This window comes from Ascidia mentula, chromosome 4, assembly GCF_947561715.1.
Source record: "Ascidia mentula chromosome 4, kaAscMent1.1, whole genome shotgun sequence".
Taxonomy (NCBI): domain Eukaryota; kingdom Metazoa; phylum Chordata; class Ascidiacea; order Phlebobranchia; family Ascidiidae; genus Ascidia; species Ascidia mentula.
In genome coordinates, this window is record NC_138569.1 from 16,486,308 (window position 1) to 16,504,264 (window position 17,957).

The window sequence follows — 17,957 nt, forward strand, 5'->3', positions numbered from 1 at the left end:
TTTCTGAAGATCTTCTTGAGCTCCCGTTTGATTTACTCGTTATTGAGTTAATATTCAACTAAAAGTGTCACGGACGAGTGAATAAACGTCCCATGAGCCCGGTTGCAGTGCAACACTTCTTTGCAATCGTCTTTCTGCAGCAGAACGTTTTTCTCCAGAATTTCCAGAATTTATCATCACGTGGGCGACTGAATCGATAACCTCTGGGGTTTTCAAAACATGAATCTCCCAAAAAGGCATCACCATTTTATGCGACCGAAAAAGGTGTAAAACTGGGTTACTTTAACGCAAAAGTCAAAAAGTTTAAAGGAAAACCCGGATAAAACAACTGCGCATAACTTACATATGATAACAATGCGCCTTTCTTCTCTTTTTGACGAGATTTTTTGCTTGTTGCTGTGGGACCCCCCGAGAGTTTTGTCAAGTTTTAGGTTTGAAGATCCCAGGGTCGTTAGGCCAATATTGCTGTGTAAGTATAGACGTGTCATTTATAATTCTGAGAATAAAAAGACTGGCCCATACTGTTATTAACATTGCCATGATTTATAAGTTATTGATATGGACTTTTGCGCAAACGTATATAACTTACCTTCTAGTTCTATTTTACATTTGTTTTTAATGGACGGTTGCAGAAACTGATGGCTTTGTATACGATTGTTGTTTCGTACCCTACAAAGAAATGCTGCGATAGATGCATGACAGCCTCGTGGGAAACCTTAGTACAACTTGATCCAGTTTATTTTTTCGCAAAAATATGTTTCTGAACATAATAAAGCTCGATGTTTAACCCATAAGGATGCATTTACTCAACAGAAAACACGAAGACGTCAAAATCGTGATACAAGAAACTGCCCTGTGTTTCTGTGCTATTCACCGCATGCAACGATTGGTTTGGCACAAATGGCCGTCACAGGACTTAATAGGTTGACCAGAGCGTAACATTGCCGCTTTACTTTCTTAAAGGGCCTGTATAGTTTTAGCTTTTCGTCATCAATGGATTAGTTCTACATCGTGCACTATCCCTTCATTTATTATCGACGGGTAGAGGAAAACATCTCCTATAACTATAGAAGGGAAGGAAACGTCTATTACTATGAAAAAGCGTTCAAATAAAAAAGGAAGGATATGCAATGATCTGGTATGGCCTTCGTTGGAGGCAGTATATTTTAACATTTTTTTCCACCAACAAATTGCGAAACTTTTTCAAAAAAGTGACCGATATTAGATGATTGTTCGACGATGGCGGTAGCAGATGTGTTGTGAATTGGCATGTGACAACACTTACTTTAGTCTTTAGTCATTTACGTTAAACTAATGGGTAAACTCATGTAACCTTGTAATTGTTTTCGGCCTAATTATGTTTGTTGTTAAACAAAACGAAGTCTTGGTATTCCGTACCTCATACAATTGTGGAACAAATGTAACTGTTATGGTCGAATAATCGCGTTGATGTTCTGCCTTTTTTGCGAGGTGCTTGTCAACCGAGAAGTGTGCCCTCATTATCAAGAGTTGCCCCTGCATGCTGCGTGTTGGTTCAGCGCCAAGAAGTGTTTGGATGCAGTAGCAGACCAGAACAGACTGCCAAAGTTCAGTGTTTGGATACATCATGTAATAGATAAGCGTACTGCTGGAAACAGGAAAGAGCTTGCTACTGTGTGTGGTATTCATTACACTGTGCCACCTATGGTGTCGTTATACAAGTTGTCGGCACTGTATTAACACACAGAGTGCTGACAAGTATCAGGGTTTATGCAGCTGTGATTGTCCGTTGCGTCAGTGTTGTGATCAAATAGCTCGATAGGTTAATAATTAACGAGGTAATAATAAGACCAGATTGTTTCAGTGGACGCTGCGACAAGCTTTACCATGCTGCATGGATTGTTGCACCTGGTGAAATTGAAATTACTTATTCCAAATGGCACAAACCTAAGTATAGATGCAATATACTTCGTAGTATTTGGTGTTGTTTAATCGACGAGAAGACCATAAGGTATTGCGGAAAATTAAAACTCAATTCGAAGCTTTGTATGTTGTACGCCTATCAGCATCTGTCAGCACGTGGCATGCGGTGCTGTATGCGCGGTTCATTGAGACAGTGAGCGCTTTGTTTATTTGGTTCTTTTGCTTGGAAGGCGATGCAGTCAATTGTTATTGCGGTGTGGCATTTTGGATTCATAGCAAAATTGTAACACATTTTTTTGTGCATTTAACTGTATATTTTTTGCAAATACTCATCGGCGGTGACTATAGGCGTTGCGCACTAAACAAAATATCTGTGTTATTGCAGTGTTAGCAAAACAGCAAACTACTTTGCACTGAAGGTGCAATACAAGGGTTTGCTTAAAAGTGAAATCATATCTCTTCATTAATCAACATTGCGGACTTCGAGAGGTTTTAATGGGTTTGAGAATCAAAACATTGAATGGAATACATCACGTCGACCGTCCTCCCAATGGTGGGTGGGCGTGGGTCGTTATGTTGTCAGCTTTTAATAATATGGGAATCGGATTTGGAATTCCCAAAACAATGGGAGTGTTCTTCTACGAAATGAGAGAGGATTTGAAAGTGAGCAACGCAGCGATTTCTTGGTTTTTGACTGTCATCATGAGCGTCATCACATTAAGCGGTTGGTGTTACGAATTAACCCTAGACTGATTTTAAAATTTTCTCTTTTACAGCGCTAATGGGTGAAGTTTTGAGAAAACGGCTTGATGAGAGACAGATTGTAATCGTCGGCGGTCTACTGTCTTGTGTTGGTATGGTGACATGTTCTTACGCCCCCAATATATTGTTGATGTATGTCGGAGGAATATCAGCAGGCAAGTTGTATAAATGCCAAATTTCAGCAATCCAATCACTATTTAAACAAAATATCCTTTAGGTTTGGGGTATGGAATGGCATGCTTGACTTACATGTCACAATTGGCACTATATTTTTCATCGTACTTTCCGCTTGCAAACGGTATCACGTTAAGTGGATCTACTTTGTACGGCATAGCCGCTCCGTACCTTGCACAGTACCTAATGGACTTATACACATGGAGAGGTGCTCTTTTCATCCTCGGGGCAATAAGCTTAAACACGTGTGTGGGTGGAGCATTGCTGCGACCAATCAGTGTCGATAAAGTATCGGTTGAGGGAGAAACCCTGGAACTCACAGAAGTAAACCGGGATAAACAGAAAAGAGAAATGAACTCAACGTCCAGTTTTCTTAAAAAATACTGGCTGGGTTTTGGATTTTTGTTCACAATTATTTTAGACGCTTCCGTAATGTATATACCAAACATATACATTGTGCCGTACGCCATTGAACTGAACCTCACCGAAACGCAGAGCGTTATCCTGTTGTCTGCAATATCTATTGGAGATTTTGTGGGAAGATTTTTTGCAGGCGTGATAATTTCAAGTTCCAACTTCATAAGCGGACATCTGCTTCATGTCTCTTGCGGGTTCCTTTGGGTCATGTCGACTATACAACTTCTTCCAGCGCTAAATTCCGATTTCTTGGTGCTGGCATTGTACTGCAGTGCATACGGACTTGCATTTGGTGCCATATCTACCGCATTGTTTACAGTGGTCGCAAAGTATTCCCCACCTGAAATTGCTTCCACTGCATTCTCATGTTTTTTCGCCGTCGGTGGGATAGGTACTCTAATAAGCGGCGCGCTGTCTGGTAAGTATACTTGAGTTGTTTCAGTGGTAATAACAAATACACCCATAACGTATTGTGATTTCTGTCCAGGCGCCGTCGTCGACTGGACCGGTACCTTTGTTAGTGTATTTTGGCTCACGCTGATTTCCATGGGAATGGCGGCATTATCCGGTACAGCGTTCACCGCAATTGCCGTTATTTGGAACGGTGGTAATATTATTATCGACAACAACCACCGTCCTGCATGAGGTTGTGTAGCTATTTAACTATGCTTTTCAAAATTTGCGTATTATATTAAGACAATCTATTGACTGCTACCTCGAAAAATCGGGTACAAACAAACGAAATAAATGCATATGTTCATTCCAATCATGAAATGCTATTGCAAATTGAAATTACTGAATGAAAAAACCTTTTTCCAGGCGATGATAATACTGCACGTTATTTAATGCTGCGACCTCCAAGAGACGGCGTGCAGATTTGTATTTAAAAAAAAAAAAATTAAGCAGCCGTCAGGGGCAGGTGACATGCGTTGGAGGTTGCTGGCAGTAACTTCGCCTTGCTTGGCCTATATTTTCATGTAATTTTAAACAGTTGTAAACATTTGTTAAAAAATGACCAAACGTTGAAATGGAATTTGTGGAAGAAAGCTAGGCAAACATTGATTGATGATTTAATGGGTTGAGGCAAACAAACACTTTTGTCATAACATGTTAATTGCTTCCATATCTCCTGTGCACATTGGCATAAAATCAGTTGATTACTAATTGCTTTGGCTGCCCTTGAGTGAATGTTTGCCTCGGGTCGGACATTCTATTTTGACGTAAAAAGCAAATGTTGTAGCGAATTTTTGCAGAAAATGTGTTTAGTGCAACCATCGCATTAATAAACTTGCTTGTTAAACAACCATGACCTTTTATTTGTATGACGAAAAATTGTTAAACAGCCTCAGGGAATTGATGCTTTTTCGTAGAATAAGACAACATGCCTTACGGAAACAGCAGCCTTTTACCCCTCAAGCGTTTTTTGCGGCAACATCTACTACTTACCGAGTATATTCCTTCTCTTTTACTTTCATTATTCGCACTAGACCTGGATATAGGTATCAAATACAGGTAGTAACAAGACTTCGTTTTGTGAAAGACTGAAATCCTGTTGCTATGGATCAGTTGCACCGTTTTGTGTGCATTTAGGCCTAAAGTAAAGTTGTAGATGTGTTTTTGTAATATTGGACTGAATGTAAGTCAAGTGTGTCTCACTGTGACTGTAGGTTGACGAAACAAAGTTAAATACGAGCATTAAAAAGAAGTTTTGAACAAAACGTTCAAAGTCAGCTTCTTGCAACAGAAGTTATTAGTTTTTTCGCGTCGAAATTACGCGCGATTTGGATGCAGGTTTTAGCATCAAAGGCCTCAAACGCCACGACCAAGCAAACAAACAAACAAGCAACAGTAGTTTTGTCTAGACTTTAATGTTCTTGCACATAAGCACGCATTGTTTTATTTGTTACCCACAATCAACTAGTGTTAATATTGATCTACAGGAAGAAAGCCAGTAGTCAGTCTGAGACTGAGCAGTTGCCTATAATGCATTGGAGAAATTAACTAGTTATAATGATGATGCGTCTCGTCATATGTATATTCCTAAAAGGTTTTGAGGATGTGTGCTCTTTGATAGATTTTGTCTTACTTACCAAAAAGGGTCCACCTTACCTTTTCTGTACTGAAGGCTGCTAAGACCACGGCTTCTCAAACTAATTCTCAAATTTCAATACGACCTTTTTATGGTAGGTATGCCTATTGTGGTACAAGTAAGTGATATCAAGTACAAACTATCCTATTTCTAAAATTCTTAGTCGTATTTTTTTATGGCGAACCTAAATTGCTTTGCATACACACTTTTAGCTTTGGGCTAAATTATATCCAACTGCGATACCAACTACTGTAATCCACGTTCTTTTCAGGTGTCTATCATGAATTAGGTGTTTTAGTTGCTACTGTAACAATACGTGATGCAAATAACTGGTAACAAAAAATTTTATAAGTTCCAAGTATCGAAGTGGGTGATATTAAAATCAAATGAAATTTAAAATTAAAACCCTGAATGGAGTACATCAAGTTGATCACCCACCAAATGGGGGTTGGGCATGGGTTGTAGTATTTGCTGCATTTAACAATCTTGGATTGGGATTTGGAATTCTGAAAACAATGGGAATATTTTTCAACGAAATGAAAGAAGAATTTGAAACAAGCAACACTTCTGTATCTTGGTTTTTAACCGCAATGATAAGCATAATGACATTTACCGGTTAGTGGACTTCATAAGGTTACAAGTCCGGCGCAGTGTTTGCCAAAATATATTTGTTTTCCAACGGAGGTTTGCTCGTACAAGTTTTGACCAAATGGTTCGATGAAAGGCAGATTGTAATCATTGGAGGTTTGCTATCCTGTGTTGGCATGGTAACCTGCTCTTTTTCTCCCAACATCTTTGTGATGTATTTTGGTGGAATTATCACAGGTGAGTTTGAATTTCAACATAATTATGAACGAAACAAGCGTTTTATGTGCTACTTCAATAAACCTTCGAATTAGTTCGTAAACCTGAATATTACAGGTTTGGGATGTGGAATGTTATCATTGTTGTGGCTATCACAAATAGCACTTTACTTTTCCACCAACACCGCTATTGCCAACGCCATTGCACTTAGCGGTTCCACTTTGTATAGTGTGGCTGTGCCTTTTCTCTCCAAGTACTTGATGGACCGATACACATGGAGAGGTGCTCTTTTTATATTGGGGGGAATCTGTCTGAACGCATGTGTATGTGGAGCATTGCTTCATCCCATCACCTTAAACAAAGATCAAGATAAAAACGAAGAGCTTCCGTGTTTACATTCAAAAGAAGACAAACCAAAAAAACGAAGCAGCGCATTATCCAAATTCATTAACCGATATTGGCTTTGCCTTTGTTTCTTGTTCCTCAGCTTTCTAAATAGTACTTCAATGTATTTGCCTAACGTCTATATCATTCCATACTCCCTCGCTGTGGACTTCTCAGAAACTCAAAGTGTTATGCTGCTATCTGCAATATCTATTGGTGATTTTGTAGGGAGGCTTTCCTCTGGGGTTGCAATTTCAAAGTTTGCATTTTTGTACGATCACCTTCTTACCCAGCTGTGCACTTGCTTTTGGGTAATGTGCTTGGTCCAGCTTATTCCTGCTTTAAGTGTCGACTTTGGAGCACTGACTTTTTATTGTCTCACATACGGACTCGCTTTTGGGACTATTTGTACGACGACCTTTACGGCAATATCAAAATATATTCCTAGAAAAATCGTGGCAAGAGCATCTTATTGGTTTTTCGCTTCTGGTGGAACTGGAATGCTAATTAGCGGCGCGATGGCAGGTGGATATGTGACCTTTTATGTAAAATATGTGGTATTCACGTCTGCTCTTTTGTTCCAACCATACAGGTGCAGTCGTTGACCTGACTAGAAACATCGTCAATGTATTTTGGCTGACTATGATTGTTATGGGATTGGCAGCAGCTTCGTGCACAACTTTTACCTCACTAACAATATGTCGGTTTGGGGACAAGTTGGTATTTGCCAAGCAAAATCCCACATAATGTTTGTTGTTAATGGCATCTTAAATACTGATACTGCAGCGTTGTGGTATATTACTTCTCACTTGTACATGTGTTGACTTAAAACCTGAAATTAGCTACTGACGCAAGACCGTCATTAGCAAATCCTTTTAACGCTTCTTTGTCTAACTCCATTCCAAGCCCATGTGTTTCGATAACCTTTCCTGCAGTATGGTCGTTAATATTTGATTTTTAATTAAAATCAACACGTCGTATATTCCCATACTCGTTCAAAACAGCGATTAATGAAAGATATAACTGTGCAAGGCAACATGGTTTTCAATATCTTCTGCCTTATCTGTGGGAAGGCGTATTTTTGTGCACTCGTGCCGGAAAATGTATAGCAAGCTTATCTCACATGCCGCAATTGGCGCTCTATTTGTCGACTTATTTTACATTGTGAATTACATGGGGAGATAAACATTGTGCGGCATAGTTGCTCCGTACCTTACCCAGTGCCTAGTGTATGTACACATGCAGAGGACCTTTTGCCTTCGGGTCATAAAACAATTGCGTGGATAGGGCATTGATGCGACAATGCTGACTAAGCACACTTTATGTTGGTGATTATTGGGGATATTTTCAAAAAGCAAAAGTCTGAGGTACTACTCATGTATCTGTTGCAGTCATTTTTTCCGAGTTTCAGGCTAAAAATTACTCATAGTTTTGCTGTAAATAATCATTCGCTTTAGTATTATGCGTCCATGCCTCCTGTGTACGATTGCATTAAATGAGTTGATTACTAATTGCTTTAGCTGCTTTCGAGAACTCTCTGATGTCGGACAATTTAATTTGACGAATACGAAACTTAATGATGTAGTGAATTTGGAGGAAAAGGTGTTTATTACAACAGTATTGCAAAAGCAGAAATACTTTTCTAACTTGTTGAACAACCACGAATGGACCTTTTAATAATACGTTAGGATCAGTCGTTAAACAGCCTCAGGGATTCAATTAACTCAATGAATGCCTTTTCGCAGAATATAATAACACGAATCACGGATCCTCAAAGTTTTATTTCTGTCCCTGTACTGTCAGTTCGCTTAGAATTTTTCTATAGTAGCCCTAAGTTTAGGTCTAATATAATTTGGTTCCTGAAATATTCCAGGTAACAAAGTGTGTTTATGTGGCGAAAATAGAAATGTTTTTGCGCCAACAGTTTGACTTTCAAGCCCCAGACTAGACTTTCAGCTGACGGTGTGGTTGAACTAATATTGTATGACCACCGCCTCACTGAAAGAAAATGGAAGCTCACGCTTGGATGGTTTTATTAAGCTGTGCGAGGATGGCGCAGTACAGAAAGCAAATACAACAACAAGATTTTGATAGATGATAGACAGATAACACAGTCGGTGTGGTTTGGTCACTCAATACAACTGTTTGTCGATCGAAATTGATCAAAACAATGGCAGGAAACGAATGTTGTTCCCAGTTACGTCAGTTTGCAGTGTTACTTTCGAAAGGACGTAAGCCATAAGCTGATACAGCTGTACTTTTGAGGCTTAGCCAGATTAGAACTTTGCAAGCTCAAGTGTGTGTCGCTGAGAAAGTGTTATTTGTGATGACAATGGATTAGGTGCCCCTTGCTTGTGTGCGTGTGGGTTTGTAAAATACGAGATTGTTCTGTGATCTGCGCTCAATCCCATATTATAACGCTCTATTATTGTATTAGGCGTAATTTAAGCCAAGTGTGTCTCACCGCAACAATAGGGCAAATCAGTTGAATTCAAGACACAAAAGGTAAAAGAATAATTCAAACACAGTTTCTCGCAGAGGCAAACACACAAAACCCACGTAACTGCGGTTTTAACAAACCTTAAATGTGCTTGGACATGAGCACGTAGTTAACTTATCAATATCCACAACGAACTATGGTAGTGACTCGAAATAGTCTAGCAACACGTAAAGCACAGCAGACCATACGGACAGCACAAGCCACGCGCTAAACATGCGAAGGCCGCCATCAGCCTGAAAAAGCGGTGACGTACAGCGCATTGAGGAAATATACTGCGGTAAGGTTTGTGATGGTTTGCCCGGTACGCGTTGGCGTTGGGACCAATCCATGTCTGCGCGCAGAATCCGTATTTGTCTGTCAGGACGAGGCCCGACCTATATACCTAGAACAAAACCTGATTGGGACTCGTGGCCAGGATATCCTGGGTTCAAGACCCGGTGTGGTCAAGCCAATCGATTCAAATGGAGTAGGAATGTGAAAGAATTTGTTTTGCTGTTCTTCATTTTAGTTGGTCTTTTACTTTCACTTTACCCTTTACATCCACTTTTCCTCAAATATGTTTCAGTGTATATTGCACACGCAAACAGTTGTATAATTTTTGTTTGTTCCACCATTTTACATTTCACTTTGTTTTGGAAGTCCGAGTAGTTGTGCCTGCGTGGCGAGTGTGTTGCCCGCTGATTGGCCGGGATGCCGCCGGGAGAAGCAAGCGGTTGAGGTTCTCTGGAGGTAGCGGTGTGTGAGTTGTATTGATGGTGGCACGCTGTATTCTCTGTGGAGAAATTTTTCGTTGGACACCAAGCTTGGCTAATTCAGTTTAGTGCCCTTTTGTGCCAGCTTACCCTTTGGAAGCAAACATTGTTTTAGTAGTGCTTTTTTGTTTTTTTTCTTCGTTTCTAGACACTTTTTTAACGTTATTGTCCGTCTTTTTAAATGCAAAAGCCTTGGCCGCACGGCCTTTGGTCTTGGATCGTAAGTGTTAAGGCTGCCAAGGTAGTTAATTTTTATTGCAAGAGTATATGCTTCAGTTTGCAAAACGGATCCAACTGGCTTTTTCTATCTTAACGTTTCTGGTCCGTAATCTACTATAGACCACACCCAACTATGTTATGAACTTTTAACAAGGTGCTTTTTAGGTTTTCGTAAATTAGAGTGTATTAATTTCAAGTGTAGTTGCAACGTAAAGATAAAACCCAAACTCTGTAAAACAAATGCTGTGCACCATAAACACAAACTGACTGATATTATAAAATGGAACTCAAAATTAAAACTCTGAACGGAGTACGTCAAGTTGATCACCCTCCAAATGGAGGTTGGGCGTGGGTTCTTGTATTTGCTGCCTTTAACAATCTTGGATTAGGATTTGGAATTCCAAAAACAATGGGAATATTTTTCAACGAAATGAAAGAAGAATTTGGAACCAGCAATACAGCAGTGTCTTGGCTGATAACCACTATCATCAGTTTTATGACATTTAGCGGTTAGTGAATATAATGAGGTTCCATTCGGTTGAGTCTTGGCGTAGATTTTGTCAAAATCTATTTGTCTTTCAATGAAGGTGTGCTCGCACAAGTTTTGACGAAGTGGTTCGATGAAAGGCAAATTGTAATCATTGGAGGTTTGCTCTCCAGTGTTGGCATGGTAACCTGCTCTTTTTCTCCCAACATCTTTGTGATGTATTTTGGTGGAATTATCACAGGTGAGTTCAAATACAGTTTTACTGCTCGAATAAGCATTCCCCATGATAACACCTATTCAAACATTTTGTCTGCAATGTATCAGCTAAAAACGAGTTCGTAAATCTGAGTTTTACAGGTTTGGGGTGTGGGATGTTATCTTTGATATGGTTTTCACAGTTGGCACTTTACTTTTCCACCAACACCGCTATTGCCAACGCTATTGCACTTAGCGGTTCCACTTTGTATAGTGTGGCTATGCCTTATCTCTCCAAGTACTTGATGGACCGATACACATGGAAAGGTGCTCTTTTTATATTGGGGGGAATCTGTCTGAACGCATGTGTATGTGGAGCATTGCTACATCCCATCACCTTAAACAAAGCTCAAGATAAAACCGAAGAGCTTCCGTTCTCAAGGCAAAACAAAGCAAAAACGCAAGGCAGCGCACTGTCCAAATTTATGAGCCAATATTGGCTTTGCCTTTGCTTCTTATTTATCAACATTCTGAATAGCATGTCAATGTATTTGCCAAACGTCTATATCATTCCATACTCCCTCGCTGTGGACTTCTCTGAAACTCAAAGTGTTATGCTGTTATCTGTGATATCTATTGGTGATTTTGTAGGGAGGCTTTTTTCTGGGGTTGCAATTTCAAAGGTGGCATTTTTGCACGACCACCTCCTTACCCAGCTGTGCACTTGCTTTTGGGTAATGTCCCTGGTCCAGCTTATTCCTGCCTTAAGTAACGGCTTTGGGGCACTGACTTTGTATTGTCTCACATACGGCCTCGCTTTTGGGACTATTTGTACAGTTACTTTTACGGCAATAGCAAAATACATCCCCAAAAGAATCGTAGCAGGAGCTTTTTCATGGTTTTTCGCTTCTGCTGGAATCGGAATGCTGATTAGCGGTGCCGTGGCAGGTAAATATATTACGTTTCAGAAAAATATAGGGTATTTATGTTTGATTGGTTTGCAGGTGCATTGGTCGACCTGATTGGAGACATCGTCAGCGTATTTTGGCTGACTATGATTGTTATGGGAATGGCAGCAGTTTCGTGCACAACTTTTTCCGCACTTACAGTATGTCGGTTTGGGGACAAGATGGTATTTGACCAGCAGAAGCCAATTTAGTATTTATCTCATCTGATAATATACGCATCGTGAATAAACGCGTTTAGCGTTTCTTTGTCAAACCTGATCGTATGCCCTCTTCACAGAATAAGTTTTCACCCTTCCAGTATATGGACGTTGTATGCAGCGGTTAGAGAAACTGTAACTGTGGTAACAGAGGGATTTATGGTCGCCGTATCTGTAAACAGTAAAAAAAAATTCAGCCAACAAGAAATACCGACTGCGTAGAAGAGGTGCTGTATAAACAAATAGACAAGAAACAAAAAAAATTGCCTAAATTTCCCAAGTCAACTCGCAATGCAACTTCCCACAGACAGAACTGCACAAAAATTGAGCCTTTTAACAAAAGAAATGAGGACTGGGCTTGTTAAGCTTCGATCAGTGTTTCTGTGTGCCTTGAAACGGACTATAAGGTGTGTCGCGAGAGTTAAACAGGAACAACTGCACAAATGCAAGTGAAAGTGACAAGGTAGAGGGGGAAATGACTTCCGCCAATCTTCATCCAAACAAAAACACAACCGACAAATTCTCTTTGTGGACAACTGGGTAAATTAGTGCACAGACGAAATCGTGCTGAAAAAAAGTATCCTCACTAGCAAGGCCCTAAAAATTTGTTATTTTCTTGAGTTTTAGTTGTGTCGCGCAAATTACCGACTGGATAAGTCGTCCACACTTACAGTTTCGGTGCACTTAAGTGTAAACGTATTCGTAATTGAAAGGATTTTTTTCTTCACCCCCGCGCCTGAAGATCTAGCAACAGCAAAAGTTCTATTTATTTAGATCTTTAACATCTTTTCGCAGTTTCGCGATAAGTTCCATGCAGTTGCTTAGATCAAAAATCGAGTCCGTTGTTGGACAAACCAACGCCAAAGTCTCACTTTGTGGATCATGCCGAGGTTTTCCACCCCAAACGCGACATATCACGGGTTAAAATTTTGAAATGTATATTTTCCTTTTGGGACATGGAATGAATTTTGTAACATAACAATTGCATTGCGCTTCATTATTTTATCGTATTTTCCACCCACAAGCGGTATCACATAGGGCTCCGATCTACTTGTACGACATTGCTGCTGGTACCTGGCGTGTTTCACCTAACCGGTTTCCACACATGGAAAGGAACTCTTCTTACCCTTTGGAAATAAGCAGTGGAGAAAATTAACCGTGGTAAATCTGGAGGATTTTATTTGCAATTTATAATAACTCAACAACAACCACGTCTGACTTTTATTCTACCTAGAATGACAATCCAACACATATCAGGTTTTCTGTGGCCCCGTGGATAACGCACCTTTGTATTTCAGAAACATAAAATCCTTTTTTAAAACTAGCTTAACGGAACAATGGTTTAGGTTTGGGGTACGCCACGCGTGAATGCGTTTTAAGTTTCTGGCAACAATTTTGTGATGTTGGTTGACTAATTGCTTTAGCGGGTTTCAGGGAGTGACGGCACAAGGCATTATTGTGACGAACGTTCAGGTCGATTTTGCGTAAAAGGTGCTTGGGAGGACATTGGCAATAGTTTTTGATATCATTTGTTGACCAACTGCCAATTGACCTTTTGAATGTATGTGAAGACAAACGATTAACCAGCCTGAGGGAATCAATTGTGCCTTATAGCGATTATACAGTTTGCACCGACAGTCTCCTTTTTGCAGACAAATTCCGCGTTAAACCCACAAATATGTAACGTTACGCTTGAATGGTTACGTGTCTGCTTGTCGAGCAGTTGTTAGGATGAGCAACAGGATTTCGTTCTCTACAAGTCAGATTACCAATAGAGTCAGTCGGATTGCCCCACATGTTTGTTTGTGGACCGAGATTGATCAAAGTAAGAAACGGAAAAATGTTGGCCGTTGACGTGAACCTAAGCACGTAGCCTACATTGCATGTAAACAGTAGACTTTTTTCATAGTCAATCAGGACGCGGTGTTGAAAGGTTTCTTTAGCATAATAGCACCAGCGTTCTAAAGTATTATTAAGTTAGTTTTGTGGCACGCCGCATGTATCCCGACTTAATTCCTCACTCAACTGGAACGCAGACGGAACAAAGGATGCAGACGGAGTTGGGCTGACCTGCAGAACTTGCACAGCCTTCTGACAACCAGCTCGAAGAAAAAACCCTTTTTCGCGACTTGTTAACAACGTGTTACCCGTTCGCACACCACTCAGCCACCGAACTAGACTTTGACACCTAACCACAACTAGCACTGCAGTTACTCGATTAGACAGTCTAGTATTTCTCGTTATCGCGCTGTTAGGCAAGTGCGGTTATTGGTAATTAACTCGTTACAGTTCAGTCACGTGGTGTAATAACTCGCTTGGTCAATTCTGTCTCGCAACATTTGAACGCTGTAAGCAACCTCTATCGCAGTGTGGTGTGTAGGCCTAAAAAGTAAACGTTTACTGTAACAGTCACGTTATGACTATTTGAACAACTGCGATAAAAAAAACGCGTACAAACGCAACAACATGCAGCAGTTATATTTGTTTTCAAGCTTGCCCTGATGTGAACTTTGAAGGGAGTGGAATTAATTGCACCACCCTTACTTACATTATCCCCTTAGTTGTTATATTATCCATAAATTAATGTACGTTTGTTGCACTGTAAATATAGGGCAAGCAAAGCTAAATATGAACATTAAAACAATATTTAGAAGAACGAAGAACACCAATGGTTTCCCCACAAACAACAATATGCCTCTATTTAATTTGAGTAAATCTAGACTACACGCAACTGTGCCACTAACTAATAATCAAAGTGCTTTCCAGGTAATAGGGTGAATTGATAGTTAATATTTTTTTCAATTCAGACGTTAAAACGTGCAAAACAGCTGCAATAACAGTTTTCATTATTTTAAACTAACTTTAGGTAGAGTACAGACAACCATTTTCCTCATGTTCGAACTATCAAATTGGGTTATATTGAACAATGGAACTCAAAATTAAAACCCTGAATGGAATACGTCAAGTTGATCACCCCCCAAATGGGGGTTGGGCATGGGTTCTTGTATTTGCTGCCTTTAACAATCTTGGATTGGGATTTGGAATTCCAAAAACAATGGGAATATTTTTCAACGAAATAAAAGAAGAATTTGGAACCAGCAACACAGCAGTGTCTTGGCTGATAACCACTATCATCAGTTTTATGACATTTAGCGGTTAGTGAATTTAATGAGGTTCCATTCTGTTAAGTCCTGGCGTAGGTTTTGTCAAAATCTATTTGTATTTCAATGAAGGTGTGCTTGCACAAGTTTTGACGAAGTGGATTGATGAAAGGCAGATTGTGATCATTGGAGGTTTGCTCTCCAGTGTTGGCATGGTAACCTGCTCTTTTTCTCCCAACATCTTTGTGATGTATTTTGGTGGAATTATCACAGGTGAGTTTAAACACAATTTTATTGCATGAACAAGCGTTGTCTAAATGTGATATTGAACTGTTCAAACATTTTGTCTGCAATGTATCAGCTACAAATGAGTTCGTAAACGTGAGTTTTACAGGTGTGGGATGTGGAATGTTATCTTTGATATGGTTTTCACAGTTGGCACTTTACTTTTCCACCAACACCGCTATTGCCAACGCCATTGCACTTAGCGGTTCCACTTTATATGGTGTGGCTGTACCTTATCTCTCCCAATACTTGATGGACCGATACACATGGAGAGGTGCTCTTTTTATTTTGGGGGGGATTTGTCTGAACGCATGTGTATGTGGAGCATTGCTACATCCCATCACCTTAAACAAAGATCAAGATAAAAACAAGGAGCTTTCGTATTCAAGGCAAAGCATAGCACCAGAAAAGCAATGCAGCGTACTGTCCAAATTCATGAGCCAATATTGGCTTTGCCTTTGCTTCTTGTTTGTCAACATTGTAGATAGTGCTTCAATGTATTTGCCAAACGTCTATATCATTCCATACTCCCTTGCTCTAGACTTCTCAGAAAACCAAAGTGTCGTGTTGCTATCTGCGATATCTATTGGTGATTTTGTAGGGAGGCTTTTCTCTGGGGTTGCAATTACAAAGTTTGCTTTTTTGCACGACCACCTCCTTACCCAGCTGTGCACTTGCTTTTGGGTAATGTGCTTGGTCCAACTTATTCCTGCATTAAGTGGTGATTTTGGGGCACTGACTTTATATTGTCTCACATACGGCCTCGCATTTGGGATTATATGTACCGTGACTTTCACGGCAATAGCAAAATACATCCCTAAAAAAATCGTAGCAAGAGGCGTTTCATGGTTTTTCGCTTCTGCTGGAATCGGAATGCTGATAAGCGGCGCTATGGCAGGTAGATATATGTCCGTATTTTGTAAAATATGTTGTATTTACGTTTACGTTTTTCCAGGTAGAGTGGTCGACTTGATTGGAAACATCGTCAGCGTATTTTGGCTGATAATGATAGTTATGGGATTTGTAGCAGCTTCTTGCACAACTTTTTCCGCACTTACAGTATGTCGGTTTGGGGACAAGGTGGTATTTGACCAGCAGAAGCCAATTTAGTATTTATCTCATCTGAAAATATACACACACAGGAACAGAAATTTCGCTGGTGACGCAATATAGCCTCGTGAATAAACGCTTTTAGCGTGTAACAAAATGTATGCCATTTTCGCAGAATATGTTTTCACCCTTCCAGTATGGACGTTGTGTAAAATGAAACGGGTTAAGGTGTGTGTAGCGAGAGTTAAACAGGAACAACCGCACAAATGCAAGTGAAAGTGACAAGGTAGAGGGGGAAAATGACTTCCGCCAATCTTCATCCAGACAAAAACACAGCCGACGTTTTCTCTTTGTGGACAAAGGTGTGCACAGACGAAATCGTGCTAAAAAGTATCCTCGCAAGCAAGCTTGAAAATTTGTTATTTGCCCGTGTTTTAGTTGTGTCGCGCAAATTGACGATTTGAAAAGTCGCCCATACAAACGGTTTTGGTGCATTAAAGTATAAATGTATTCGTAATTGACAGGATTTCAATGAAATTGACGTAATTGTAATTGACAGGCAGACATTCTCAAGGCTTAAAATTTAAAAATGTATATTTTAGTAGGGTTTGGGACATGGAATGACTTTTGTAACATAACAATTGCATTGCGCTTCATTATTTCATTGTATTTCCCACCTACAAGCGGTATCACATTGGGCGCAAATTCACTTCTAGGGCATCTGCTATTTCCACACATGGAGAGGAGCTCTTCTTATCCTTGGGAAATAAGCTTCACTTGTTTTGGTTGGCAATGGTAGCAACTCATCAGTGAGGAAAAAGAACCGTGGTAAATTTGGAAATTAGGATTTTATTTGCAATTTGAAATGACCCAACAACAATCGCGTCTGCCTTTTATCTAAGTAGAATGACAATCCTACACATATAAGGTGAACTGTGACCCTCTGGAGAACGCATCTTTGTATTTTCAGAAAGGTAAAATCCTTGTTTAAAATTGGATTCACGGAACAATGGTTTAGGCTTGGGGTACGCCACGCGTGAATGCGTTTGCAGTTTCTTGCCACAATTTTGTGATGTTGGTTGACTAATTGCTTTAGCTGATTTCAGGGGGTGGCTGTCCCACTTGTTAGGCATTATTGTGACGAACGTTCAGGTGGATTTTGCGTAAAAGGTACTTGGGACGATATTGGCAATAGTTTTTGATATGATTTGTTGAACAACTGCTAACGGACCTTTTGAATGTATGTAAAGACAAACGATTAACCAGCCTTTGGGAAACAATTGGTCGATTCTGCCCTAGCCCTTAATAAGGCAACTCACCTTATAGCGATTATAGAGTTTGCACCGACAGTTTAACTTCGACGCTAGATTTTCCGTTAGTGACAATGTAATTGTCCCTTTTCGCCGAAAATTTCCGCGGTAAACCACTTTAAACGTGCGATATTGTACGCTTTACCTGCTTTTCGATCAGCTGTTAGCATGAGCAATTTTCGTTCTGTAAATTTCAGATAACCCATAGAGCCAAAGCACATTTTTCTAAGGTCAATGTGGACGCGATGTAGAAAGGTTTCTTTGGTATAACACCAGCGTTCCGAAAAGTATTGTTAAGTCATACGGTGTGCCAGTCAGTTTTGTAGCACTACGCATGTTTTCCGACTTAATTCGTCACTCA

The 17,957-nt window shown here is 40.0% G+C and overlaps 4 protein-coding genes across 7 annotated transcripts; all 4 read left to right on the forward strand.

Moving 5' to 3' along the window:
* Positions 1–2,294: 2,294 nt before the first annotated feature.
* LOC145898182 (monocarboxylate transporter 2-like) lies at positions 2,295–4,454 on the forward strand. The gene is made up of 4 exons (XM_082986613.1): positions 2,295–2,626; positions 2,679–2,819; positions 2,882–3,673; positions 3,743–4,454. Exons 1-4 carry the CDS (start codon positions 2,398–2,400, stop codon positions 3,898–3,900), a joined length of 1,320 nt encoding a protein of 439 aa, XP_082842739.1. The 5' UTR covers positions 2,295–2,397; the 3' UTR covers positions 3,901–4,454.
* Positions 4,455–5,634: 1,180 nt separating this feature from the next.
* Positions 5,635–7,742, forward strand: LOC145898436 (monocarboxylate transporter 6-like). The gene is made up of 4 exons (XM_082986880.1): positions 5,635–5,959; positions 6,029–6,169; positions 6,266–7,057; positions 7,125–7,742. Exons 1-4 carry the CDS (start codon positions 5,731–5,733, stop codon positions 7,277–7,279), a joined length of 1,317 nt encoding a protein of 438 aa, XP_082843006.1. The 5' UTR covers positions 5,635–5,730; the 3' UTR covers positions 7,280–7,742.
* A 1,942-nt stretch (positions 7,743–9,684) lies between these two features.
* LOC145898859 (monocarboxylate transporter 6-like) lies at positions 9,685–12,303 on the forward strand. 2 transcript variants are annotated; one of them, XM_082987497.1, is made up of 5 exons: positions 9,685–10,344; positions 10,393–10,512; positions 10,591–10,731; positions 10,848–11,633; positions 11,690–12,303. In XM_082987497.1, the coding sequence occupies exons 1-5, from the start codon at positions 10,284–10,286 to the stop codon at positions 11,842–11,844; spliced, it is 1,263 nt and encodes a 420-aa protein (XP_082843623.1). In that variant the 5' UTR covers positions 9,685–10,283; the 3' UTR covers positions 11,845–12,303. The 2 variants fall into 2 exon arrangements, with proteins under 2 accessions (XP_082843623.1, XP_082843622.1); XM_082987496.1 differs by having other exon boundaries at positions 9,685–10,512; positions 11,690–12,302.
* Positions 12,304–12,874: 571 nt separating this feature from the next.
* LOC145898916 (monocarboxylate transporter 6-like) lies at positions 12,875–16,443 on the forward strand. Of its 3 annotated transcripts, none has more exons than XM_082987585.1 (5): positions 12,875–13,011; positions 14,717–15,005; positions 15,084–15,224; positions 15,346–16,134; positions 16,192–16,443. In XM_082987585.1, the coding sequence occupies exons 2-5, from the start codon at positions 14,777–14,779 to the stop codon at positions 16,344–16,346; spliced, it is 1,314 nt and encodes a 437-aa protein (XP_082843711.1). In that variant the 5' UTR covers positions 12,875–13,011; positions 14,717–14,776; the 3' UTR covers positions 16,347–16,443. The 3 variants fall into 3 exon arrangements, with proteins under 3 accessions (XP_082843711.1, XP_082843712.1, XP_082843710.1); XM_082987586.1 differs by lacking the exon at positions 12,875–13,011 and adding an exon at positions 14,605–14,616; XM_082987584.1 differs by lacking the exon at positions 12,875–13,011 and having other exon boundaries at positions 14,621–15,005.
* The last annotated feature ends 1,514 nt before the right edge of the window (positions 16,444–17,957 follow it).